This window comes from Passer montanus, unplaced genomic scaffold, assembly GCF_014805655.1.
Source record: "Passer montanus isolate IOZ18808 unplaced genomic scaffold, ASM1480565v1 scaffold32, whole genome shotgun sequence".
Lineage (NCBI taxonomy): Eukaryota > Metazoa > Chordata > Aves > Passeriformes > Passeridae > Passer > Passer montanus.
In genome coordinates this window covers 10,069,524-10,096,772 of record NW_024367930.1, presented here as the reverse complement: position 1 = coordinate 10,096,772, position 27,249 = coordinate 10,069,524, and the positions used below count along the sequence as shown (strand labels likewise).

Sequence of the window (27,249 nt, the reverse complement as noted above, 5' to 3'; positions counted from 1 at the left end):
CTCAAGAACACTTCAGATTTTCTTTAGTCTACTCCCTAAGGACATGGGCTTCTACTAGAATTTACGTGCAATTCTGTTGCTATTTAATCTTACCTGAACCACTGGGGATGGTTTACAAGGGGGATTTCAAAGAACCAACAATAAGGGTATTCTTTCTGCCTCATATGAGCTCCATCTCTGCCCAACTACAATTACATTCCTGTACTTTGCAACGTCATGTCAGAGATGCTAAAAGCTCTACAAAAACATCTTGTATCCTTCCCTTTGTTTTCCTACAATAGTTTGAAAACAATTGTAGCACTGAGATTTTTGAGTGTGTTAAGGACTTTAGGTATCGCAGGTAGTACATATTCAAAGTATTTTTACAAAGTTTTAAAATGCAAACCTTTTCATTAAGAAATGTCAGCTTCCTTCAAGTCAGCCAATCACAGAGCAAGAAACAGCTATTATGGGCATTGTTCCAAAGCTCCAAAGCTCCCAACGATAAAAAGGCTCTTTAAACTACTTTGGAAGTTGAAATGGGTTTTGTAACAAAGAACACATAAAAAATGAAGTTAAACTTGATAAGAAGCAGTTGCAAGGTTTTTTTTTACAAATCCACCAAGCATACTCATTCTTTTCATGGAGTTCAGACACAGCCAAGTTGTGCAGTAGCAAAAATAACTAGCAAATTATAAAAAGTTGCTCCTTGTTTGAATATAGGACTGAAGATCAAGTTGGGGGGGGGGGGGGGTGGAAATGAAAGAGCTTTCCTGACTTCCAGCCACCAGAATACAAGAATGTAACTCTGCAACAGCAATCTAATATTCCAGAGCCACTGGATTTAGAAAGAAAAACTGTTATTTAAAAAAAGTTCTACAAAGAAAACAGTTCATATTGTCCATAATTCATGAATAATTTTGAACTGGTTTACTTTTATTTTCTGCTTTAAAATTCTGGTTTTGACTTTAAATACAGATAAGAGAAACAAACTCAAATCATATCCAGAAAATAGGCCTAATAAAATGACAACAACCTTAGTCCAGGTCCTCACATTTCAAAGGAAACACTCATGTCTAAGCTCCTTATACAGTAAGAATTTTCATTTTAACAGAATGAAGTCCAGGATATCAATTAGACAGGTATCACTAATGGCATGTTTCAACAAATGGGCTAAGAGCTACCAAATTACCTATCAGCATATACAAAGATTAATACGCATAGTATATAAATACCAACACAAAGAGTGCCAACAGAAATTGGTGACAAATTAATTGTCCTACAGATACAGAACAATACGAGTACCTCAAACAACTGCAATTTCTTTGCAACAGAAAGCCTGCAAAAGCATGCAAGCAATTCCTCTTGCACCGATCTGCCTGATTCCAACGTAGCACATATTTAACAATAATACCACAGCTTAAGAGACCTGATACCCAAAGCAGTTTTATCTGTAACCTTAAAATATTAGCTTAGATTCCTTCTGGTTTATTGTCAAAAAAATCTCATGGTGGTAAATAATACGCCGGTTTACTAACGTTACATGTGGAGGCAGGGAGGGAGGCAAGCACAGTAAACAGTGATCCTTGACCCACTGAAGCAGAGTACACTGTCACTAACCTACTTTTGAACACCAAAGCATAAGTCTGTACTCCTGCCCCACCAGTCTAAAGCAGAATCTGGGAACACAAGAGCAGTCAGCGCAGCAGTATTTGAGAAAGATGCCGGACAGCGTTATGCAGTGCAATAGCCGAAAAACAGCATTCAACTAAACTGCTGAGTAAGGGAAAATGAAAAGTACTGAAGCAGCGTTTGCCATATTTCTTTCTTTTGTCTGAGTTAATTTAAAGCATGACCAGCGATGCCTCTGCATACACACAACATACACATGACAGTCAAAGCTTAGCTCTAAGAGCAACAACCAGTATAGGGGGATTACGGCTCCAAACCAGCCCCTGCTGTACCTGGTTTTCAACTCCTGCTCCTGATCATCTGCATAGCATTCTTCCTTTCTTGTGTCTTCTTTTCCCCACCAGAATCTCACCATTTGGCCAGCAGGCTTGCTTTAAGTGTTGCTTCTATCTGTGTTTCCCGCACATGAACAGTTCTTGATGCCGTAAGGTCATTTGAATGCAATCGTAACTTTGGCTCACGCACAAGTTTCCTCACCCTCTCTTGGCAGAGCAGTTACACAAACTACCAAACTGAATCAAACAGGGTTAGTCTACTCCTCTTTTCAGTCTGCGGCATTAAAACCTTGATCTTTTAAATGCATATTACAATATCTGCATTTGTAACCATATCCAAACTTTTTAATTTGAGAACAAAGCTGTATAGACAACTATACACAAAAATCCTCTGGACAGAACAGATGGTAGCAAATCTTTTCTTTCTAAACATCAGGAAAACACTGCAGAGTGTTTCCAGAGTCTTCACAAAAGTAGTAGGATTTATCTACAGAGCAAAATAAAGCCATATTTCAAAACTGCATGCATCTCAAAAGACTAAGGCTTTCTGGTGCATGTGTTGAAACACACACGAGAGAACAGAGCTACGAGCTCATCTGACAATCACACATGTACTCCAACAAATTAAACCCATTTTTCCTGAAATTACCCTTCAAGGTAAAGCCAGTCACAAACTCTGCCCTTCTCAAAATGGCATATTTATGTAGGGTATGACCTGTCACCTCAACAGACTTCTAAGAATTTGGAGATATTTTATCATTCCTCAAGAAAACTGTGAGCAATTTCCTTTCTTAACGTCTCCTCCAAAACAAGCCACAACAGTTCTTCTCAGCCAACCTCCTATTCCCTCACATTAAAGAAAAGTTTGGCATTGCAGCCAACTCTTCTCCAAGTACCAGTTTTTTTCATGGACTGATCCAACTGAAAACATAGTGCCAAAACAAAGGATGTGTAAACATTGTCTTCCAGGGGCAAGCCTGCACCAAGGATAAACTTTTGAATCTTTGTAGATATGAAATGCAATGCCCTTTGTGAAAAAAGTATTCCAAACCAGATGCTTCTTCAGACATAAGAACAAATAACACAACTTTAAGCATTTCTCATCTGATTTTGCTTACTAGAAGTCATGCCTCTGATCATGTCTAACTAAATAGATTTTTAAAAGTTCGATTGTAATTAATCAAAAGACTCACATCAATGGTTCCTTACAATTACAGCGCTTCCTATTGCATCAAGCTTTTGGCTCCTGGCAACTACTCTAGTAAAAAAAAATATCCTTTTAAAGTCTCTTCTAACCTAAATCATTCTACAATTATTCCTCAGTTCCAAACTGAGCATAACTGTATGACTGGATAACATCCAGTCTTTAGGCTACATGAACTATCATTTACTTGATCAGTGAAGCTGCAGGTATTCCCAATGCCTTTTCACAGCACTGTTTTCCTGCTTCACAACAGTCCTGACTCCAAGTTTTAACACACTAAAGTGCAGAAGTGTTCCAAGCATCAGGCTATGATTACAGCAGACTGAAATTCACCATATGGTGAATGGTTGATTTGATGAGGTGATTTACATTTGCAAATGTAATTCTATTCCCATGTGAAATTCTATACTTCATCATAAACATGAACTGAAACACCTGCAGTAAAAGAAATTAAATTTGAGCCTGACAGTGAAACAACAAGATTTAAATTAAAAACAAATAAGAATTTTTCAAATAGAAAAATTTTCTCCTTTCTTCCCAAAGAATGCAAAAAATAAAAAAAAGAAAGAAACACAACAGTAGACCTTCAGCAATCAGTTAAAGACAACCCAGAACAAACATTTACGGCAATATGCAAATACAGCACTTTCAGTGGTCAAGGAAGGGAATAAAATGCTCTTTTAAAGTGTGAAATTGCAGAGAAAACTCTTTCTTAGTTGTGCAACATGCACAACTAAGAGAGATTTCCTGTTCATATCCTTTCTGTACAAGATGGGATTTCAACAGATGTTTCTCCAAAATCACAGGAGGTAATAAAGTATTTGTGAAAATCTATGTTTTGTTTTCATTATTTTTAAGTTGCAAAACAATTTTTCTGATAACTAAGAATTTTTCAACCAACACTTTTATTTTAGGTTTCCCAGAGTCCATTTAATTACCATCTCCCATCTGTCTTGCCCACGTATCTTCAGCAGCAGGAACATTTGCTGACACTATAAGCAAGAATGAACTGGCAGTAAAATTATTTATCCTCTGCCAGACTGTGCCACTGTTAAATATCGAGGGAGATAAATTAGAATTTAACTCTAACTGACTGGCAACTAAATCTTGTATAGATATAGACAGATAAAGCCTATTTATGCACAGATTTTTATGAGGTCACCTTGCTGACACAATAGAACCTTGAAAGCCCCAAGACATTAACCAGGTGTCTCCTGCCCACCCATAAAACATTGTGTCAACATAGTAGCACCAGTTCAGCACTGCATGACGTATGCCATCCATGTACTCACACTGCACATCCTCAAGACTGTCTGCTTTGTGACAGTACAGCAAAATTATTTCAAGTAATTTAATCTATCATCTGGCACATTTATTCTTTGATAGTCCATTTGCTATAGGAAAAAACATCCCAACCAAAAAAATACCCCACCTTTATAATAAGCCTACATGCAAAGCACAAAAAATTCCTGATTTCCTTTACCTACAAAGTATTTCAATTCAATGTTTCCAAATTATTTTATTTCATTAGTTTGCAATATAACTTTTACTACCATCTTAGCTTGGCGGTAAGGAATGAAAAGATCATTGTCTTTGAAAATAATCAAGAGAGACTGAAGGAAGGAGTCACTTGCCTGTGCTAATAACTCGTGTTATTTTACTAATGCAAGGTAATAAAAATTTATCTTTTGTAGTAACTGGTATTGGGCCCAGTGAGTGTTAAGATCTACATTGAAACAACAAACAAAGAAAGTTGACAGAGAAAACTGTGGACCATTTTTCTGGTGAAGGATATCCCCTACACTGCCCTTTCATACCCACACAAGCAGCTATGTGCTCAGTGTGAAATCCTCCCCCTGCAGCTTCTCTGAAAACACTGTATGTAGGCAGGACAAATTATTACTCAGAACTAGAACATTTGGAATGTGTCTCAGCTTTTCAGATACCCAGATATAGTCAGTAAAGAGCTCTGCCCTGGACAAGGCCAGAGTTGTAGACTATCTTAATATTAAAAGTATAAAATAATTTATATGGCTACTATAAGAAAGCTGTAAACCAAATACAAAGTTCAGAATTTATATAAAAACATTTAAGCTAAATACAGATGAAGTTCAGAATTAATTTAGACAGATTTAAGACCTTGCAAAAACAGGCTTGAGGAACACAGGAACTCTCCACTTTCTTCCTCATCTAATGCACATCTGTAGTCTAGTATCAAAGCAAGTTAAAAGTAACTCAACCTCATAAATAAGACTTAAACAAAAGCAGCATTTTCCCCAAATACTCCTTTTCTGTCCTGGCAGTCTTGCACCTGGAAAAACAAACAGCAAAGCAACCACCATCTTCACTCCCCTCTACCAAACTGACAACTGAGGAAAAACACAGAGGCCTTTTACCATACCTTTACCATGCGCCATATAGAGAGAAAAAAGAAACCCTGTGGGCAGAAGTAGAAAGCAAGATTCTTCCCTGCCTCAGTTTGTGTGGTATTCCTATGGCAGTACCCAACTCACCTCCGGTCAGTGAGTTACACAAAAATGCAAACCAGCTGAATTTACCTGTTCCAGACAACCAGCAGAGAAAGTTTTACTGAGGATTAAAACAAACCAAAGACATGCTGAGGTCCCTTCCCCGCCTCTGTCCTCCTTCTCTACACACAGTGTGCTCACTCCACATACCCATGCTACACAAGACACTTGTAGCTGCAAGTGTGTCTCCATGGGATGTGTCAAGTAAACAAGTGATTTCCAGTTTGAATCAACCACTGTGGGTTATTCTTAAAGATGGAAAGAACAGGTTCTTCCTTAGTTTGGAGTGTGCAAATTTTCTTCCTTTGAATTACATCAAACAATTCTTGCCTGGGTTTTACAACATATACTAGCATGAATGAAACAGGAAGTTCAGGTTTAAAAGGAGCCTTACCATTCAGTGTTAGTATGAAGGGGCAGAGGAGAAGACAAGCAGTGATGCTTTCATGGCATATCTGAATGAAAATGGCTCTTGGGGAAAAGAGGAATTATTAGAGAGTTGAGCATCCATTTGACAGACTTTCACAAGAGCCCATGCCAGGGAACTGGAGGGACTGGCTGAGAAGCAGAGATCAGAGCCAGGTACAGCCAGCCTGCGGTAAGAGGCAGCAGCTGCAGAGGGCTGCATCAAACATTCTGTACATCTGTCCATATCCACGTGGGAGCCTCATTCTCCAGATGGCAAACAGGTACCAAAGACTGTGTGGCTTTTTTCTGAAATCAGTTTAAAGAAAGGCAGACAGCACAAACTGAATAGATTGTCAGCTGGTTTGAAACAAGAACTGGCTTGGTGTCATCCCGATTATGCTAAAAGGCCCCAAGACAGTGTCAGGAGGTTCCCAGCAGAAAAGCAGACTGTGCATATGCTGTCCCTCCCTCAGGCCCAAATTCCCACTGCCTCCAAATCCATTATTAAATAGTTGCTGTAACTATTAAAACCAAAATATTTCAGAACAGACCTTAGAATAAAAACAAACATAAGAATTCCATCTATACATTTTCACCCACAATTCTACAAAAAAATTAAGTGTGCTTTAGGGGGTAGATAACTTAGGCAATAACTTTCATCTTAACATTAGTGAAGACAATTCCAACAAACTCCTGCATGTCTCTATGCAGCCTAACCTTTGTTCAACCTGCATCTGCCAATCCAAAACACTAAACTGATCTCTTCATTTTCAAATGTCACCACTTAACCACCAGGATTGTTAAGACTAAGTTTATGCAACAGTAAAGTCAACCAAAAGTCCAATTCTGCCTTCAGTTACAGTCTAGTAAATCCAGTTAGTATAGCTGTGACACTTAGGATTTACACAACAGTAGTAGTGCAGTGGAGTAGAATATAGAACTGAAAGTTACCAGCTAAAAGACAACTTAAATTAACACTATGAGTGCTTAAGTAAACTTTTTGGTTGGCTGGGAGCTGTAAACACAAAGCCTCCACCAAGAAAAGTATCCTTATCAGCGAGACAAGCTAAGATAAATTACTTATACTCCAACAACCCCTTCTAACCACACATACCCACAGAACATTTAACCTCTCCATTTGGCAGCCCAGTGTTGTACTCAGATATGGCACCATTTAATTATGAACTGGATTGCTACAAGAGAATAGGACAGTTAACTTACTGCTGTTTAATGAGCACGCTCTTGTTAGTTGTGAATACATTCACTGTACTCATTAAATCAGGAGGCACTGGAGTTCTGAATACATCATTAAAAGGATCCAGGAATGCTGCTGCTTTGTTCAGCATGACTACATGCTCTGCTTGACAGTTGGAAAATGAGCAAGAAATGCAAGCCCCTTCCTGTTAGGCCAGCAGATCTAATTTTAAACTAGGACAAGGGAGAGAGAGTGGGAGATCTGCCTCTTCAGAACTTCACTCATTTTAGAAGACAAATTTCTCTTCCTACTGCTGACTTGAAGCAGAAATATGCTCAGTACTGTAAGACAGCAATAAGAAGGAAATGTCAAACTTGCAGAAGGGAGGGCTATTTAAAAAATAAATTACTAAGTAAACAAACAAATCCACAATCCATTTTCAATACATCCAAGGAGTATGCATTAATCTATCAGCATATCAATTAGCAAATGCACCTTCATAAAACAAATACACACATACCCCTAACACGGTAGTTCCCACACTATTTACAATATACTGATTAAGGCTGAAGAAGGAATAAAACTGACTAGTAGGCTCCTGTACGTTCTCACAGAGGAGACTTAGAACATATGCTCAGTGAGAGAATGAGTTTTGCTCCATCTACCCACAAAGATACATAACCATATGAGAACCTATATGTCTAAAGTAATCCAGAGAAATTTAAATATAATTGTCAACTGTTCAGCTCAAACCCATTGCATGGAAGCATTTTCTACCAAAAACGTATGTGAACCAGCATCATTAATGGCATCACTGGAGTTGCAGGGCATCCTTAAAGTTAAGATTTAAGGACAACTGCTTCCTCTAAGCACATCCTTGGAAGAGGAAAATGCATTTCTGCAATGTATTTGTAACAAATCTTCCTTCTCCTCTCCTCCCACCACATGCACAGAGAAGTGAACAGATTGCTGAAGTTCAGAATTGAGGGAAGAGGGGAGAGCTGACCCAAGCTTAATACTCTCAGTGCAAGGCTGTGCAAGACTCAACCACTTTAATCCAAGCAATTATTTTTCAGTTAGAAAGTAGTTGATACAGTAAGAAGCTATTCTAGCCAATACTCAAGTCCAGCCAAACAAGAGCTGCCACCTATGAAGGCAAGCTTAATACCACAAGCACATTTAGCTCAGTCTCCTCCCATCATGCAGATATGATAGTTCACCTCTTACCTGAGAAAAACATGTTCTAACCAGTCATGTTAGCACATTATGACTTGCTTGCTCCAGGCCTCAAAACAAGCCTCTGAAGCTCATCAAGATCCCAATTTTCCCACTTTTACCAACAAAATAATCTTCAGGAAAAAATCCGTCTGATTAAGCAGTCAGGCTTAATGCAACATGCCATGACTAATCCTCTTAAATTTTCTCTGGGTCCCACACTGTAATCTCAGTAACACAGGAGAAACTGTTCTTTTCATAGGAGCTACGTGACTCTGTGAACTGTCACAATCTTACTCAAATAGCAAGTGATTATTCACTGCTATCAACCTGAGTTATCAACACACAAGTTTCAGCACACAGTCCTGCTTAACTGGGGTACAACCAGAGCAGTACTCTCAAATGACCAGATATGAGCTGCAGAACAGCACTCACTTCAACCATCACAGACTTCCAGAGTCACATCTCATTGCTCCCACAGTGCAGAACACAGATGCACTTAGCTCTTTTAGACCATGTTGTGGAAACAACCTGAAGAACTACCTGGATCTCCAATGGTTTAAAATAGCACCCTTACCAGAAGGTAAGATTAGCAGTTTGGGGATAGAAGAATCAAAAGAAGAAATCACATTCAGACTAGATTTAGAGATATATCCCTTATCAGCCATATACACCTACAAGTGCATCAGAGCATTTTGATTAAAATCAGTTTACTAACTTAAGAACAAAAAAACCAAAAAACTTCAGGTAATCCACACTGTTTCCTTGGTGTCAGGTAAAACAATGCAGAGAATGAGTACTCAGATCTTCTGATCAATGGTCTGTTCTTCTAACATCCAGCAAGAAACATGCACAGACAAATGCATGCAAAAGAGCCTCAATAGGAACTGCATGTTAGATTGCTTAATTTGGGTCCTTGTCTCTTTAATCATACTCAAAAGCTCTGTATGAGAGAGCTGCCTTATACAGTTCAGGAGCTGAGAGATGGACACATAAAAAATCATAAATAATAAACTTCTCAAGTGCTGAATTTTCTTCCCTTTGTGCTCAATACAGGGAAACTCATGCACCATCTCAGCTGCTTTAACTGAAAAAACATTACATACTTTGATGACAGAAAGGAAAGGATGATGTACAGGGGATTGTTTAAACATTTGTTGTTCTGCTTAGCAACAACACACTTCCATGGCTAAAAAACCTGTAACACATGAGATATAGAGACAGACTTGTTACCTATTATAAATTGTTTGCATTCTTCAGCTCCTTATGTACTTTTGGTCTGCCATTAAGTCGGACTTGCATCTTCCTGGCAGATACCTCCCTTTTGCATTTTGTACGACACAGACATATCAGAACTCTACAGACAAGCTTGTGATTTATACTTTGAGGGTATTTAAACTGGTTAAGTGACTTCCAGAGATAAAATAAATCACACATTCAAAACAAGACACACACATACTCTCATGACAACAAAAAAAAAGAAAAAACATGCTTTTCTTCATGTTACGTGCTGTATCACCATAAGATAATAAACAGTACTTCTGTTCAAAGACTTTAATCTCATTATTAATACCCCTTTGCTCTGTGTATATTACATCTTCTCTTGTGTCTCATCACCATCATTCAAAATCTTTGCAGGTACAGATTTGCACTATATACCTACACAAAAAGTAATTCAGCAAGGATCCTTTCTAAATAGCAATGGGAAGGAAAATAGAAAACAAATACATAAATGGCAAAACAAATGCACTTCCAAACTTGAGCTCTGGCTAGACCCTAAAGTCCTCCTTTTCAAGGAAAGCACTTGTATTTGCTCTCATATTAACACATTTTTTGTTCTTGTTTCAAATACTTTAAACTGTTTTTTAATACATTCAAGTTAAAAAATATCTTGTCCAGTTACACAGGCAGAAAAAAAAATTAAAAATCTGTTTGTTGAATGGGAAAACAATTTGTCAGAATTTCTTTTTCCATGTATTCTACTGGACTGTATGTGGGGGCTGGAACAGAGCCTAAGAACATCTGCCATGGATTTTAAAACCCCTAATAATAGCACAGCTGGTGTCCTCAGCCTAATTGTCTCAGCACAGACTCACGTGGCCACTCCTGACTCGGGCCCCCAATCCAGGCAAAGCATAGAAACCCTCAAGGGTTGGACACATTCATTCATTCTTAACTCAATTTGAATTTCACTAAAGAACCAACACTGAAAGCAAGTTTAAAGCCTTACATTTTGAGCAGTTCAACAGTCACTGTTTCCACAGGATTTCCCCACACTCCTTTCATTTAACTCCAGTTTAGCAGTATTCCATAAAAAGAAACTCCTCAATAAAATAATTGTAAATCTCAGGGATGCAGGGTTAGAAACCTAAAATGCTCAACAGCATCTAACTATACTACAGAGGTGATTTTTGCCTTTTTTTTCTTCCACTAAACGCATGGACTGTCTTCATTCCTGTCCATTTAGTATACTTACAAATGAATGCCTCCACCAGCTCGCTTTTAAATGTGTTCAAAAGTGCTGGTTTATCGACAAGAAAACCCATGCTCCAAATAAGGAATAAAAGAAGAAAGAAGAGCACAGAACTCAGAATATGAAGCTATGTTTAATCTCACACAGAGTCAGCATTGGGCTCTAACAGGTATTTATCACCCAGAGGTTTTAGGCAAATGTCTGTGATTTTCCATGCCCAAAGGATGCAACTCTGTGAAGGTGGGAACAAAGAAAGCAGTATTCCTGTGGGAGTGAATACTGAGACTTTCATTCCCTTAAGTCCACATTCTGCACCCTTTACTCTTTCATCTATAAAAAAAGTGTAGGTAGGTTCCAGCAGTCAATGGGCATGAGTTCAGTTTAACATAAGGCCTGCAGGTGGACCTGTGAAAGGCACATTTAGTCACTGGCAAAACATGAAGAGGTGCTATATATCCTCACCAGAAAATGTTTTCTTTCCTGTTTCTCATGAGGGAAAGAGGGGAGAAAAATCCCAAAAGCAGAGAGAGGCAACGTTTTGTAAATTCCCACACTGTCCAACAATATTTGCCCTCTTAAAAGAAGGGACATTTAGCAGATAATCATTCTTAATTTGTACCACATCACTGAACAAAAAAGGAAAAGAGAAAACACAGAGCAAGATACTCGTTAGTTTTATATAAAAGCACCAAAGTCTGGGAAAGGGCAAGCACTAGATGAGTACAGCTACAATTTGGCTGTGACAAACATACTTACAGTCATGCATCAGTTATATGCTTTACTCCTTCTACTACCCTCTATCTAATCTGTAACTCTTCTTAGAGCTGTAAGATGAAGACACATTCTAGGTATCATTTTTAAATCAAGACCATAATTGAGCCATTAAACTACACATATGCTCTTATTTCTGACTTGACTATGACAAAAAGTGTATTTTAAGGAACTAGGTGAATTGTCCCACCTTTTCAAACAAAGTCTAAACATCATCAAAAACTACATCAGTGGAGAAACAAAAACCTGCAGCACAAGAGTATTTATAGAAAGAAAAGATATAGCCTCAAACAACATCCATTTGACCATAAATTCTTAATTCCAACTATACAACACAGGTACCAACAGAAGGCTGTATGTATGTGGTTATGCTGTAGACTTCAGACTGCAAATAAGAAAAACCTGATTCAATTTGACCCTGTACTTCAACTGGGGAGCTCACTGTGCAATGGCAGCGACAGCTGTATCACAAGTGTTGACTGTGGTCCTAGCAAATATCTGGGCTGGCACCAGTAATGAATTACACTGCTTTTTAAAAATAAATTTGACATCAGACACATTAAATAAGTCTACTGTTGCTGTGCTGTGGCTTGTGTAACAGATACAGTAGCCACATATAAGACACATGATGTCCTTCAACTTGGCAGAAAGGGCCAGTGTTCACAAAAAAAGCATAATCTCTCCAAGGCACAAACAGTTTGCAGAACAAAGTTCTGTGTAAGCCAGCCCGTAACTGCTGGCTTGGAGCAGGCAGATACCTACTGCTGTCTCCAGATTTTACTTCCTCACTTGCTACAAGCCAAATTTTTATTTCTAGTGCTGCATGCTGTAGCTACAAGTCCGTTGTGACAAAAAGCAGGTAGAGACAAGGAGTCCTTTTAAGTGGGTTAGTACTTCCACACTTCAAAGAGACTGACCCAGGCTATTTGCACTATTTCAGCCAATACAACTATATCTGCATAAAGTTTCCAGGTGCTCAGCCTTGATTTACTCACAAGATCAGGCTACTGATTAGGAAAAGGACAGGAATCATAACCTGCACCCTTTCTAGCCCATCTGCATGCTATGTCCTTCCTCTCAGCAATTTGTAATTTTCCCAGAAAACAGTTTTCTCTTCCTGAGTATATCAACACATGCCTTTATTAAGCAGCTGTCCTGACAGAACCTGTATTTTTCTATTCAGGAAGCTACAGGCTGGGCTGCAAGACAAATAAGTCTGTCATAGGACAAAGACAGAAACAATGCAAACATTGTATAACTGCAAAGTGCAGTCACTGGTAGACACAGCTACCACGACCTGTAATAATTCCTCCCTGGCCTGATTCCCATCTCTCTAGAAGTATGTCTGACAGTAATGCTGCACACAGTCTGCCCAAAATTGGGAGTGGATGGTGGAGCTGTTCTAACATGATAAACTCACCACAAAGCTCACAAATAACATCAGATTTCAGTGTAGTTATGAAGTAGACTAGAGCCTGCTTCAGGCCACAACTTAGCTTGGTTAATGAGACAGACCCCTACTTTAAACAGCCCTAATATTGAGAATTACAGTTCGATTCACACCAGCTATAATTTTATATAAAGAGATTATAGGCTCCAGTGAAAGTGACTTGGCTAAACTTAGCTCAATAAATAATAAGCCCTTGAAGAACACACCATGCAATAATTACCTATATCACTATGTCTGAATCTTGTGCCAGTTGCTATTCCTATTTTGAATGAGAGTTAACAGAAGTGGACAGCACACTCACATTACTGCAACTTTGTACTGACTTGAACATAGTCTGCATACAGGAAGCAAAACCTGGACAAAAGACCCAAGGCAACATCACTATGCTCAGCTGCATTTACCAGCAGTGAGCTGAGACACATTAAAGAGTCTAAATCTGCCCTCCTGTTTAAAATACCCCCCCATCAAACTCCCCCATTTGCAAACCCACATTTCCAGGAACAAATGTTGACTAGCACAAAGACAGTGTTGCCAAGAAATACATTTTCTCCTTTCCTACCTTCTTCTCATTTAAGCTGCATGTGCTTTATAATACCAAAAAGTATTATACCCCAGGGCACAATAAAAAAGTGGAAGCATCAGTGCTTAAGTATTAGAAAAGCCTTTTGCAAGTGCAAAAGACAGTTATTTCATGCTATCATTTGCTTTGTGGTTATTTGGAAGTATGCAACTACAAAAGCTCCAAATAGAGTAAAACAAACATACACTGGGCGCAGCTCACGTCAGCAGAGATCTCTTAACCTGAAGGTCATATTGTCAACACTACAAATGTGGAAGCAGCTGCTGACATTTTGACATGGTCCCTAAACTGCAGCATGCAAGATCTAGGAGACTGTAATTCAGAGACACACTTGAGGTGTCAAAGATTCCAGAATCCATCAAGCATTCCAGACTCTCTGTCAAGGATTCCACTCTTACCTCCACAGCTGAGATACTATATATACTACCTATACTCAGCCTGGTTGCCCTACTGTATGCAGTGAGAGTGATTTGGGCTTTTTTTGGGGTTTTTTTTTTTTGGCTTTTTTTTTTTTTATTAAAAAGCAAGAATTTCAGAGGTCAACATAGGCTTCCAAGCAAAATATTGGCCAATTTGGACCAAACATCATGTCTTGTACTGTAATATGTCCTTCAAAATTCTACTCCCCCTCCCTCAAAACACACCCACCCACCCAATCACTGTATTCCTTTCTCCTTCTCCACATTTTTCAGGCAACATAAGAGGGATCTTCAAACAAAAAAGAAGCAAGTAACAATCTGTTTCATCCTTGTGACTCAAGTCTGGGTTTGGCGTTACAGAGCATAAGTGGCAAACTATGCTGAATCTACACTCCATTGTCTCCTGCAATTATTTCTCACAGAGCAAAGAAAACCTCAAGACACAAAAAGTAAGCAAGGAAATAAGCAATCCCTTTAAAAGCAGTAATTCACATTTTCATGACCTGAACTTGACTCAAGGAATCACTCCTGAGTTACAGGGCCATATTCTGCTTCTCATAATTGATAGGCATTTACATCTGTAAATATCTCAATTTTCAACTTGTATTAAAATCTATTATCCAAAATATTACTTAATCCACTTATTCAGAAATGCTTTTGTTTAGGTCAGTTTTAGCAGGCACTTCATGAAGATTTTGCTAGACAGGCAATACAGTTAGGTAGCACAATTTCTTTTGGCTACCACAACAACTTCTTGGTATCTTTTGTGAAAAGGTATTTAGAAAAGAAATTTATAAAATAGTTATTTGGGTTTGGGTTTTAAGAGCTAAATATAAATAATAATTTCTATGCATATTATGAATTCCATTTAACCATGTTTGCTCATACTCAAAGTCTGCTTCTTCCAAGAATTTTACAAACCATTAATAGATATCCTGAAGAAAAAGCAGGGGAAAAAATAAATGGATTGCCAATTTCTCTGTTGGAGAAATGAGGAGATATACAAAACTCCATAACATCTGATATACAAAACAAAGCCAGAGAAAAAGTATGGGTAAAAATAAATAAATAAATAAATAAACTAAATAGGAAAGAAAAAAAGTAGATCAGCCAAAATGTAAGAATTCATAAAAGATACTTGCAAATGTCTTCAGTGCCCTTAAAGAAAAAACAATGCTTTAACATTCTGAAATCCCAAACTCCTTTCACTTCTCTGGTGGTAATGGACTACAGTGTAAAACAACTACATATCCAAAGCACTCCCTACCAAAATCCATTCTTCAGTTTCACATATACTCAGTTCTAAGCTGGCATACTGCTGAATTATAGGTCTTCTGTCACAAAGCAAACACTTTCCACTTAGAAATCAGAGCAATCAGGAACCACTAGTTCCCACTCAGAAGAGAAATTAATTATCTGTTGTAGGATTTACATCAGAGCCATAGCAGCCTGAAGCCCTGCTCCTACTTTCCCAATATCTGAAGTTCAAACTAAGTATTTTAGAGCGGCTCAGTTTAAGGACTCACTAAATTTAAAAAAATAAAAAACACAAAAAATTTTTATTACCCACAGTGTAACAACTGCTTTCTTACCTTTTCCATGGAGAGGTCTGAGGAACAAAGAAAAGAAAACAGTATTACATCTGCTATAACAAGTCATGTTACAAACTGATCATTTTCCTGGCTATGCAGCCCCTCCTATTTCCTCTTACTCACTTCTCCCACTGCAACATTATATCATGTTTTATCTTGAAGTTATTCCTGCTGGTCATAGGATCAAAACAATAGGCTTGCTCCTAGGTACATTTAGGAATTTCCTCTCAGCCTTCTTGACAAACTAATTAGTGCTAATTTAACAGATAAGAGAGACAGGACTGGGTAGTCAATCCTCCCCGTGCAAATCTGCCAACCAAGAGTACGAAAATGATGTTGCTATCTTTCTTTTATAAAAAAAAAAGAAAACAAACAAACAAAAAATCCCAAACAAAAATACCCCAACAAACCACAAAACAAAAACTCCCTGACTAACAAATCATTCCATTCTGATGGCATTAACTCACATTCTTCAGGAGACCTACATAATTTAATTAATTCTCATTTTTAAAGAGACCTCTATAACTTAATGCCCACAGGTTGAATACACAGTGTTGAATTATACACCTAAAGCAAACTAAATGCTAATTGGCCTTGCCTTTGCCATTCCTGTGTTGCCTTTGTGCCATCTCCACCATTCACCTAACTCCCTAAGAAAGACAAGCTAGCAATAAAACTAAAACTAAGGAAATCAAACCAAATTTTCAAGCCAGGTTTTCAGTTTGCCTCCCTGGCTTATTGCCCAGGAAGCCTTTGTGCCATCTCCACCATTCACCTAACTCCCTAAGAAAGACAAGCTAGCAATAAAACTAAAACTAAGGAAATCAAACCAAAATTTCAAGACAGGTTTTTCAATTTGTCTCCCTGGCTTATTGCCCAAGAGTAACAGTCAGTACGAAAGATGTGTGGACAAAGGGGTACAACACACATCTGGTAGGACAAGGCAGGACTATCCCCAGCAGAGATGGCAAACTGTGAGCCCAGCTAATCTGGTTACAGAAGCACAGCCTTCAGGCACGTGCCTTCCCAGGCACCTCTACCTAATATTAGTGTAGGCTGTCCTTAAAGCACACTGTCACCCTACTAGCAGCACACTTACTCTGGAGCCATATATCCTCTTGCTCCTTTTTGCTCACAGAAACATTGGTGCTTCTACCACCCCACATCAATGTGATCAGAAATGCAACCTGGCTGGAAAGGCTAAGCCAAGGGGATGGGGGAGTCAAACCACTCACAGGCACTGTGCTGGCTTCAGCTGTGTGGGTTTTCAAATGCTGGTGTTGCAATGCATTCTTCCAAGCTTCACTGCCGCAAAAATAGCGATCCCTGGTGGGACTCAAACCATCAGTGCACTAACTGGTGTGTGTGTGCTCAACCATGACACCACAGGGCTGAGGGACACCACTAGGTGAGCACCCAGAGTCAGAATTTACAGATCTTAACAAGTATCAGTCAACCCAGGACTCAATAGCAAAGGCCTCCAGTGCAGTTAGACAGATACGGTTTGGTTACCCAGATGAATCCCATAGCCATATGAAACTGATGCTTACAAGCTGACTGGCAACAGAAGAGCCAAGAAACATCTTTGTTCTTGTTGTATTCATATCTACTGGAAAAGCAGCTCTGCTAGATTTACAAATCCAAGAAATAATTCATTATTAGTTGGTAGAAAGGAAGAAAGGTCAGCTTTAATCCCAAGATTTTTTAAAGGAAAAAATTAACTATGATTGTGGGAATTCAGAAAATTAGAGGGTTTTGGGAAAGCTGTAAAAGGTAGGCTTTAGAGACAGCAGAACTGTGATTAGAGTTAAGCAGTAGCTATAAGATAGGTTGGTAGAAAAATTTTGCAAGAAGTAGAAAAGTAAGGACAAATAGAACAATTTGTTAATGTTTGTGCATTAACACTTGGCTAGAAGTATATTTTGTGAGATATTAGGAAGTTCTAAGCTTAATAATGGAGTTTTGTGCATTGTGTTTTAAGGCCTATAAACAGGTATTGTATTCAAAATTAGCAAGCATTTTTTTAACCAAAGGTATGTGGTTTATAGTGGTTAGATGGAACTACTGTCATCATGCTCTTAAAAGTACACTTTTGTCCACCCAAATTGAAACCTCTGTCTAATTTCACATGACCAGTTGACTAGTCATGTGAGATTTTTTTAAGGGAGCATCAACTTTAACAAATAAAATAAATTTATTTCAATTCTTCTTACTGTAAATATTCACATAGATCAGATAATGAATTTCACAGTACTTTTTGATAAAAACCCAAAAACATTCATAATCACACTTCATAGCCATAGCTATATTTTGGGTTGGAAGGGATCTTAAAGGTCAGCTAGTCCAAACCCCTGCAATGGGTGGGGATGTCTTCCACTAGACCACGTTCCTCAAAGCCCTGTCCAACTGGGCCTCAATCACTCACAGGAACAGGGCATCCAGAGCTTATCTGTGTGTATCATTTAAGGTCCTATCATTATGATAAATTTCCTGTCATGAGGTCTACTCAACAACCATCTGGGAGCAAGAATAAGACACAAAATAAGATCACAATAAAATCATGCACACTGTATTTAAGAAATTCATTCTCATATTCAGGATCTACACCCAACATGCAGTGACATCTGACTGCCTTTTCCAACAGGGTTCAGCAGCTCTTCATTATTTAGGTAACCACTGTGAACTGTTAATTCTATGTTTATTGTCTTCAAATTATTATGATCTTCACCTTTACATACCAACATTTCTAGATTCAATACATTACTCATTCCATAAAATTCTGTATTTATTTTTTAAAGATAGTAATACCCCCATGAATAAAACAAAAAAAAATAGTCCTTTTTTCCAAGACAAAAATCTTATTTCCCTCCTCTTTCCTGCTATTCAGTATATAATACTACAGAAGGACATCAATGAGAAAACCTTCCCATTTTCTTCCTTTATGTCAATATACAGCAGATGTCCTCTGAAAGCTGATAAATAGTACAAAATGGGTGCAGTGTTTACTTTTGGAAGGCGGATGTTAGGAAGTCAGGCTCAAGAAACTGAGACAGCCTTACCTTGAACATTCATCAGTGAGCAAAGTGAGATAACTGTGTGTCTTGGAAGTCCTCTGTTCCCAGCCTCTGGAATCCCAGGTTCCCATTCTGAACATTGATCTTTTTCATAGCAATATCCCACTGTCAGCTTAACAGTCCACCTATCTTACTAAAATAACTACTGCAAAAGTAGCACCATCTTATTCTGCATAAACCATCTGCCAGACATGTGTTTGAATTCTGTAAAATGCACTCAAATTACTTGAGCAAGTCGTACATTCCTCAGGGAAAGTCTTCTGGGCCACCTGGAATTTTTATTTTGTAAGAGAATTAGTAATGCACACTATCAACCTTAGTAATGCAGGGGAAAAAAAGTGCAGGTGCAGCACACGTCTACTGAGGTTGCTGCCTGTTTCACATACCCTGGCAGGCCCTAAATAGCTACAGAATGTGCCAATCCAGTGACCCCAAGAGATTGATAGCCTTTAAAAAGAGATTCATAAGAATTGGATTTAATTCCAGTACTGGCATGAACTCCTGAATTACCTCAAATATTTTGATCTTGCTGCCCCCCTTCAACCATTGCAAAGTAAGAGAAGACTGATTTTGTGATTCATGAATGCTGAAACAAACTCGGTGCATTAGAAGTTCACATTGAATATTCTGCAGCTTTTGCAATGTTAAAGGACAAAGTATTTAGGAAAGTTGCATTTGCCTGAGGTACAACAGTTCCTAAATGAAACCTCATTTAATAGACAAAAGCAGTACAAGTGAATGTCATGAAGAAATCAATATTCTCTGCAGAAAAAAAAAGACAGCAAAACATACATCCAATAATTTGACAGTACACACATCTCTGGACTTTGGGACAAAGGACTCAGACAGAGAAATGCAATATTTAACTTTTGTCAGCCTCTTCATTCTAATGGCTTTTGCTGTTTTGCAAAATCACAGTTTTTGAGAAAGCCACTAGAAGGTAAAATTCTCGTGAGCAAATACAAGAGTAATTAAAGGTTACAAACATTTCAGACAATCAGAAAAAGCATTTTCAGTTGAGATTGCCTCATGTTGGAAACATGTGGCTCTCGGGTCAGTCACAACTCACTGGGTCAAGCCATAACATGCTTATCTACCATCTCATAACATTACATGACCCTCAGGAAATACAGGCATAAAGGACTGATCTTAATATGGCCTTCACATGTGTAGGTTTGCAGAATTTATTACAAGACCAAAAATTCCAAGAAGGTAATATTTTTGCAACAGTTCCTAAATGAAACCTCATTTAATAGACGAAAGCAGTACAAGTGAATGTCATGAAGAAATCAATATTCTCTGCAGAAAAAAAAAAGACAGCAAAACATACATCCAATAATTTGACAGTACACACATCTCTGGACTTTGGGACAAAGGACTCAGACAGAGAAATGCAATATTTAACTTTTATCAGCCTCTTCATTCTAATGGCTTTTGCTGTCTTGCAAAATCACAGTTTTTGAGAAAGCCACTAGAAGGTAAAATTCTCGTGAGCAAATACAAGAGTAATTAAAGGTTACAAACATTTCAGACAATCAGAAAAAGCATTTTCAGTTGAGATTGCCTCATGTTGGAAACATGTGGCTCTCGGGTCAGTCACAACTCACTGGGTCAAGCCATAACATGCTTATCTACCATCTCATAACATTACATGACCCTCAGGAAATACAGGCATAAAGGACTGATCTTAATATGGCCTTCACATGTGTAGGTTTGCAGAAGCTCCAAGAAGGTAATATTTTTTGTTAATCCTGGTCTCCACCCCCTCCATAAATACCTGGATGTGATTATTACTGCAGAAGCCCACAATTTCTTTCTGATAGCACTGCAATTTATGACTACAGCAGAAGATCTACTGCAAAAACATATGTTAAAAGAAAGACTTATTTCCACCTCATCACTTTACATCAAGAGTGCTTAATACCTCCTCAGTAATAGCTATTATGAGCAGAAGGCTGCAGAGAAAGAAATTCCATTTAAAACAGGTTTAAAGGACAGTCTAAGGATTTTGACATTGTTCCAATGCCTTCCAATTCTGCTAATGTTACAGGTTTCACTGTGGCAATAGGTTTGCACAGATTTGAACTGCAAGGTTTCTGCTTACAGCAGAGGAGTGTCTGCTGCTCCCCTGCAAAGCATGCAACTGTGCAGTAACTGATAGTAAAATTAGGCCTTCTGCGACAGGCAATGTTGTTAGTAACACAAGCTCCACTTACATAAACATTAAAGAGGACAGTAAAAGTCTTTATTTCTCATAGCTGACATTGATGAGACTTTTTCTTTTAAATACCCCTCTCTTGAAACAAAATTGCATTTCAGTCCCCCTATGACACCAAATTGTGGCTGCTGTCAGACCACAATTCATACAGGGTCCTGATTTGCTTAAAATTAGGTTCCAATATGACATGACCAGCAGCTGCTTTTAAAAATATGAAATTTAGAATTTACATGAATATACAATGCAAAAATGTACTGACTACTGATTCCAATTTGCAGTAGTCAACTAAGCTCTTCAAAGAGGCACATGTAACTAATTCAATGTATCCATAGTTTTCATTCTTCCTCTCTAAGCTATAAAAGTTTCCACTGTATGAACATTTTCCTAACCTTTGGTTTCTATTAAAAGATGGAACAAGCCAACTCAGCATTAAACTTCTTTGAAAACTAATGATGAGCAGTTTTTCTGTGTTTTGTTTGAAGCATGGAATTATTAAATAGCAGAGCAGGAGGTTCACACATTTTTTCCTTTAACTGGGAAGCCAGATGAGAGAAGATCCCTCCCCCCTAGTGGGCACTGGTGAGGCCACATCTGGGGCACTGTGTCCAATTCTGGGTTCTCCAGAACAAGAAAAAGATGGACATACTGGAGAGAGGAAGGACAGTGACTGGCCACTAAGACAAAGAAAGAAGACCAGGGCATTTCTCCTGTGAAGAGAGGTTGAAAGAGCTGTAACTGACAGCTGGAGATGAGAAGGTTCAGGGACATCTCATCAATAAATACCTGCAAGGAGGGAGGACAGAGCCAGGCTCTTTCAGTGGTTCCTAGACAGGACCAGAGTGATGGGCACTGAAACATAAGCAACTCCCTCTGAACAACCAGGAACATTTTTTTCCCTTTGGGAGTGACCAGGCACTGACTGAGGTTGCTCAGGGAGGCAATGGAATCTCCAGCCTTGGAGATATCCAGATGCTGTCATGACACAGACCTATGCCAAGTGCTCTAGAATGACCCTGCTTGAGCAGGCAGGTTAGACCTGATGACCTCCAGAAATCCCTTCCAATCTTAACCACTCCATGATCCAACAGAGAAGCAACCTCTCTACAGAGCTCAGTATTTCTCTCTTCTATTCACACAGGTGCCACATTCTTGGAGCCAAGAACATGACATAAGCACAAAAATACGCAGCAAGTTATTGTCAGCTTCAGCATCTCATCTACCAATACACAACTAGTCTTGGTTATATCAGAGCTTGGAGTGTAGCAGTTTCAAAACCAGCTCATATTCACTATTCACTCTCTCCTGACACCAAAGTCCCATCCACTTACTCCTATTGTTTCCTTTGCTCCCTGCTAACAGCTGCTCAGCTGCCCAGGATGGTCACTCTGAAAACTAACCTCAAAAACAGCTCTTGCCTGCATCAAGGACTCTATTCCAAGCACCTTAATATGGAAGGGGATAGAGGAGGGAACCACAGCCATGGGAAAATGTGCTCTGCTGGGCAGCATCATGGTCTAATGTCAAGCCGAAGTGAAACTCTGCAAGGGCTTTTTAAACCAAGCTCTTCCCACATTTCCTTCCTTCTTTCTAATACTCTGCTATAGTGTTCTAACTTTTGCTATAAATGCAAGCAAAACCAACAGGGCTCTAACATATTAATCTATCCGTATTATTACCAAAAAAACCCAAATATGCACACAGTAAAATATGACAGTTATAGAGCACCAGTCTCATTTGGGTTTTCAGCATCTAATGGACAGCAAAGCTGTACAATCCTGTCCAGAGAAGCTGCAAGGTAAAGTAAAGAATCAGCTTCAGTACGGCCACTCACTGATTTAACTAAAGCAAATCTGCCAACATAATTGAATCTAAGAATTAACTCTCAGCTAATCTGTTTGTACTATCAATAAGCCTCTTAGCTGGTCAACCATAAGCAGGATGACTATATGGCATGACTTTTTGCACCCTAATCAATAGGCTCCAATAAAAACAGAAGTATTGATGATTCAAAGTTCAAATAGAGGACAGTTTTAGACAAAGAATAGTATCAGTGAACTCCTGAAATTTATTTAGAAAACATCATGCTATTCACTACAAAGTAAAATAGAAGTGCTTGTAAACTCACAGCTATCTCAGTCAAACCACAGAGCAAGCAGGAAGACTTTGAATCAGACACCAACTGGTATCTTGGAAAGCCTATGTTAACAGGAAGTACATTCTCAAGATTTTTATCTCTCTCCAAGTAGCACTGATCCCACAACTGAATACACAAAACTGAGGCTTCCATACAGGTGCAGCATTCCAAGGTGTCAGTGGCATTGCCTGTGGAGTTTTAATGATGCATACATGACCACGGAAACATACCTTCACAGCACAGGCACTGCAGACCACACATCAGTTTTACAGTTCCAGCCTTTCACAGCTTCACACAGTAACTGAGCTGCCTACAACTGGCATCCTACATCGCTGTCATTTAGTGACTAGAAAGGAGTTCTCTTACTTACTATGTTTTTGTGATAACTCTGAAAGCCACTTGGTGTGCAGTCACTACCAGAACTTGTTCCTTTTCACAGCCTTTCTGAAGAACACAAGTGACAATCTCAGTCCCAGCAGAATCAAGGAACAACATAAGCATCCCAGGGGACGATGCCAGCACGCCATTGTTCATTTTACGTGCAGTTTAAGAGTATTTATTTTTAAATGTTGATCATGGTGGCAACACTAAGCTTCTTACAGAGGCAGAACTGCCAGGTACATCTGGAGAAAAAAAATAGCTCAAAAAGGAAAACAGAACTAGCTGTAAAAGCCTAGCTATCAATGACATTTTTCTGACCAACAGGAAAAAGCACAGCTATGATGTCCACACTGTGGTTATCATGACTCCCAATAATACAGACCAGCTCTACCGGTTTGGCTGTTCTTGCATTAATATGGAAGTATTGGGAAATAAGCAGCGTGTGAAGTCAAATGAGTAGTGTGTGAAGTTTTGCAGGAGTTAAAAGAGGGCTATTCAAAGATACACCAATTAAATACCCAGCCTAATATTGGAGACTTATTAGAGCAGGCACTCATTTTTACTGAGACAGAGGGAAAGCTATATTGTTCAAAATTATAAACAAATAATACACAATTCTCTGCAAATTAACAAGAAACTACCAACCTTGACTTGAGTATCAAGTATACAACATAAAACACCTAGACAACCCAAAACAAATTATGTTCTACAAATGCTATTTCTGGTCCTGGAAGAAGGAGCACTATACCAACCCCAACCCTGGAAATCAACAAAATTTAAAGATTTAGGGAAGAAATGTATTTCAAACAAATGTAACTCATACACTCCCTTCTTGCTTAATTATCTCCTCTCCCAAGGAAAATTTTTAATAACACAGGAAACTGCTTTGAAGAAAAATGTGTAGAGCTTTTAGAAAGGGTAACAGGTTTGGTTTTAACCTCTTGCCTTTCAATATTCCAGATGCTGCCCCAACTGCACTCATTCAGAGAATCCTTTCTACAGAACTATTTTTTAAAAAAAGTATCTTGCATTCAGTTTACAGTCTATAACAGCAGACACAGTGAGAAGTTTTATCATTTCTCCTTTTCAGTACTATAGTGACAACACTAAGAAACAATAATATTGATCAAGTACGTATTTAAAACAAAAGTATTTAACCTGCACTAATTTCTGCAATACTAATCTCATTATTCTATCCCAAAGCAGATTGGCTAGAGTATAAATAAAATCCTCAGAGCACACTGAAAGATTAGGATCAAATTACTTCTACAAAAGCAGCTGGTAATCTGTTACAGGAGACAGAATGTGTGAAGCAGCAAGGAGCACAGGCGTGAACTGCAGCACAGAGGAACAACAGAAGTTCCCACCAGTTCCAGGCAAATCCTTCCAACCTGATCCTGTTCTCTGGTACGTTCAAGTTCCCTTACTCCCCCACCAGCTCTCACCTGTGTTCCACAAACTGTCAGAGTGCCAAGTTAACAAGCATTAACATCCATGGCAAAACTTGTGTACCACATCCTGGTCCTCTCTCATTAGTCAGGACTCCGGATTAAACTAGTCAGATGCTCAGAGGCTGCTGCAGCAGTTGGATATTTCACTGGGATTTTAAGCACTCACATATCAAACATGGGGCACCACATAAACAAATGTATGTGCCTAATCACATTAATGCTTCCCTGGCATATTGTTGTGCTGCCCAGTGCCCTAGAACAGCCACCAAGTTGCAGTACGAATTTTTATAAGTTACAGGAGACAGAATGTGTGAAGCAGCAAGGAGCACAGGCGTGAACTGCAGCACAGAGGAACAACAGAGGTTCCCACCAGTTCCAGGCAAATCCTTCAAATCTGATCTTGCTCTCTGGTACGTGCAAGTTCCCTTACTCCTCCACCAGCTCTCACCTGTGTTCCACAAACTGTCAGAGTGCCAAGTTAACAAGCATTAACATCCATGGCAAAACTTGTGTACCACATCCTGGTCCTCTCTCATTAGTCAGGACTCCGGATTAAACTAGTCAGATGCTCAGAGGCTGCTGCAGCAGTTGGATATTTCACTGGGATTTTAAGCACTCACATATCAAACATGGGGCACCACATAAACAAATGTATGTGCCTAATCACATTAATGCTTCCCTGGCACATTGTCGTGCTGCCCAGTGCCCTATAACAGGCACCAAGTTGCAGTATGAATTTTTTATTCATAATTGAACAAAAGATGAACAGATTATTTTTGTCTGGTATGGGATTTTTTTGCACTTGAGCCAGAGATCCTACTTTTTTCCACTACTGTCATCCATCATTCAGTTCAATCCGCTGGCAAGTGGGAGTTCATTCATGCAACTGACAGAAACTTTTGTTTCACTTCAACAGAAATTTACATTCTATCCATTCTATCTGTTCATACAGCCGTCTAGTCTTCACTCAGTAGTTCACATTAAAAGCTGAAAACTCTGGCCTTCCACTAGGATTTTTACCATCCTGGTTTTCCTTGCTTGCAATGATGCTCATTGAAAAACAGTGAAGTAAGCTTAATGGCTTAATATAATTTTCTTATTGTCATCACAGGTTGCTCTGACTCAGTCAAAACAGGTTACAGTGCCATTGAGAAGGCAATTTTGTGAATACAGTCCCTGGGCTTGGAGACAACACTCCCTCCTCCAGGCTTCTTCTGGTAACTCCAAAAGAGCCCTACCAGGACAAACGTGTTTAGACCCGGAGTACTTCCAGCACAGGTAAAAGCCAGGGCACTACAAACTGTACATGCAACTGTGTACACACAGCAGTAAAACAGGCACATATGGCAAACCGGTCATCATAATTGTTGTTCGGTTTTGGTTTAACATTTTTTTGTTGTTGTTTTTGTTTTGTTTTTTTGCTGTTGCCTTCCTGATTGCAAAAACCATTACACCCACGACTTAATCTCAGCGGACTGAAAGGTTCAAATAAGGTTACAGATTGCAAGGCAGAAAAAAGTGTCCGCACAGAGACTTCTCCTGAAGTCGGAGAGAGGGAGAACATGAACTCTGGCTCCCACTCTTTTAACAGATGTTCTATTTCTTTGGAAATTTCCTAACTCTTCCCTGATTTTACCTGAAAAAACCCTCCCCTACAGATGAAGTTTCAAAATCGTCAGATGCAAACCAAAAGAGGCACCAAGATCTCAAACTTGCTAAAAACCATAATGGAATATTTTAGTCATTTTAAGCAGTGGAATACTGCCAAAAGCGATCCATAATCCCCAACACCGAAGAAACCGAGTCAGTATTTGCAGGTCCCTCTGCGACGGCTAGACAGCTATTTCTGCATGCAGGGGCCCTTGCATCTGAGAACGGCAGCAGTTTAGCGGTAAGTAATGCAGAGGCACAATTCTGCGAGCGATTCTTGACCTTCGGTACGCAATTCCACTCATGTGCTTCTTTCCTTTCAGGGCGCGGAAGGGACAAAAGAGCACAGGCAGCAGCGCCGGGCGCAGCGCCCGCCCCCGAGCCAGCCGGCTGTGAAGGTCGAGGGGCCCGAGGAGAAGGAAGAGCGGCTGCACCTTGCTCAGCCCCGTTCCGCAGCTCGGCGAGCGCTGCAGGCCTCGCCCGCGCCCCGCAGCCGCCCCCCGCGCCCCCGCGCTCATCTGGGGGCGGGCGGGGGCAGAGGCGGCCGCGCCGGTGCCGCC

General features: G+C 39.3%; 1 protein-coding gene across 3 annotated transcripts in view; it reads right to left on the bottom strand.

Annotated features, from left to right (window-relative positions):
- Positions 1 to 27,202, bottom strand: part of TRAK1 (trafficking kinesin protein 1) — a 128,747-nt gene extending 101,545 nt beyond the window's left edge. Inside the window, exon 1 of one of the 3 annotated variants that reach the window (XM_039715239.1) lies at positions 26,972 to 27,202. In XM_039715239.1, the coding sequence (XP_039571173.1) occupies positions 26,972 to 26,994 (23 nt within the window). In that variant the 5' untranslated portion in view covers positions 26,995 to 27,202. Of the gene's footprint in view, positions 1 to 1,943; positions 2,094 to 26,971 lie in introns of those variants that run through there. The other 2 variants (XM_039715240.1, XM_039715241.1) reach the window with 2 other exon arrangements.
- Positions 27,203 to 27,249: the final 47 nt, after the last annotated feature.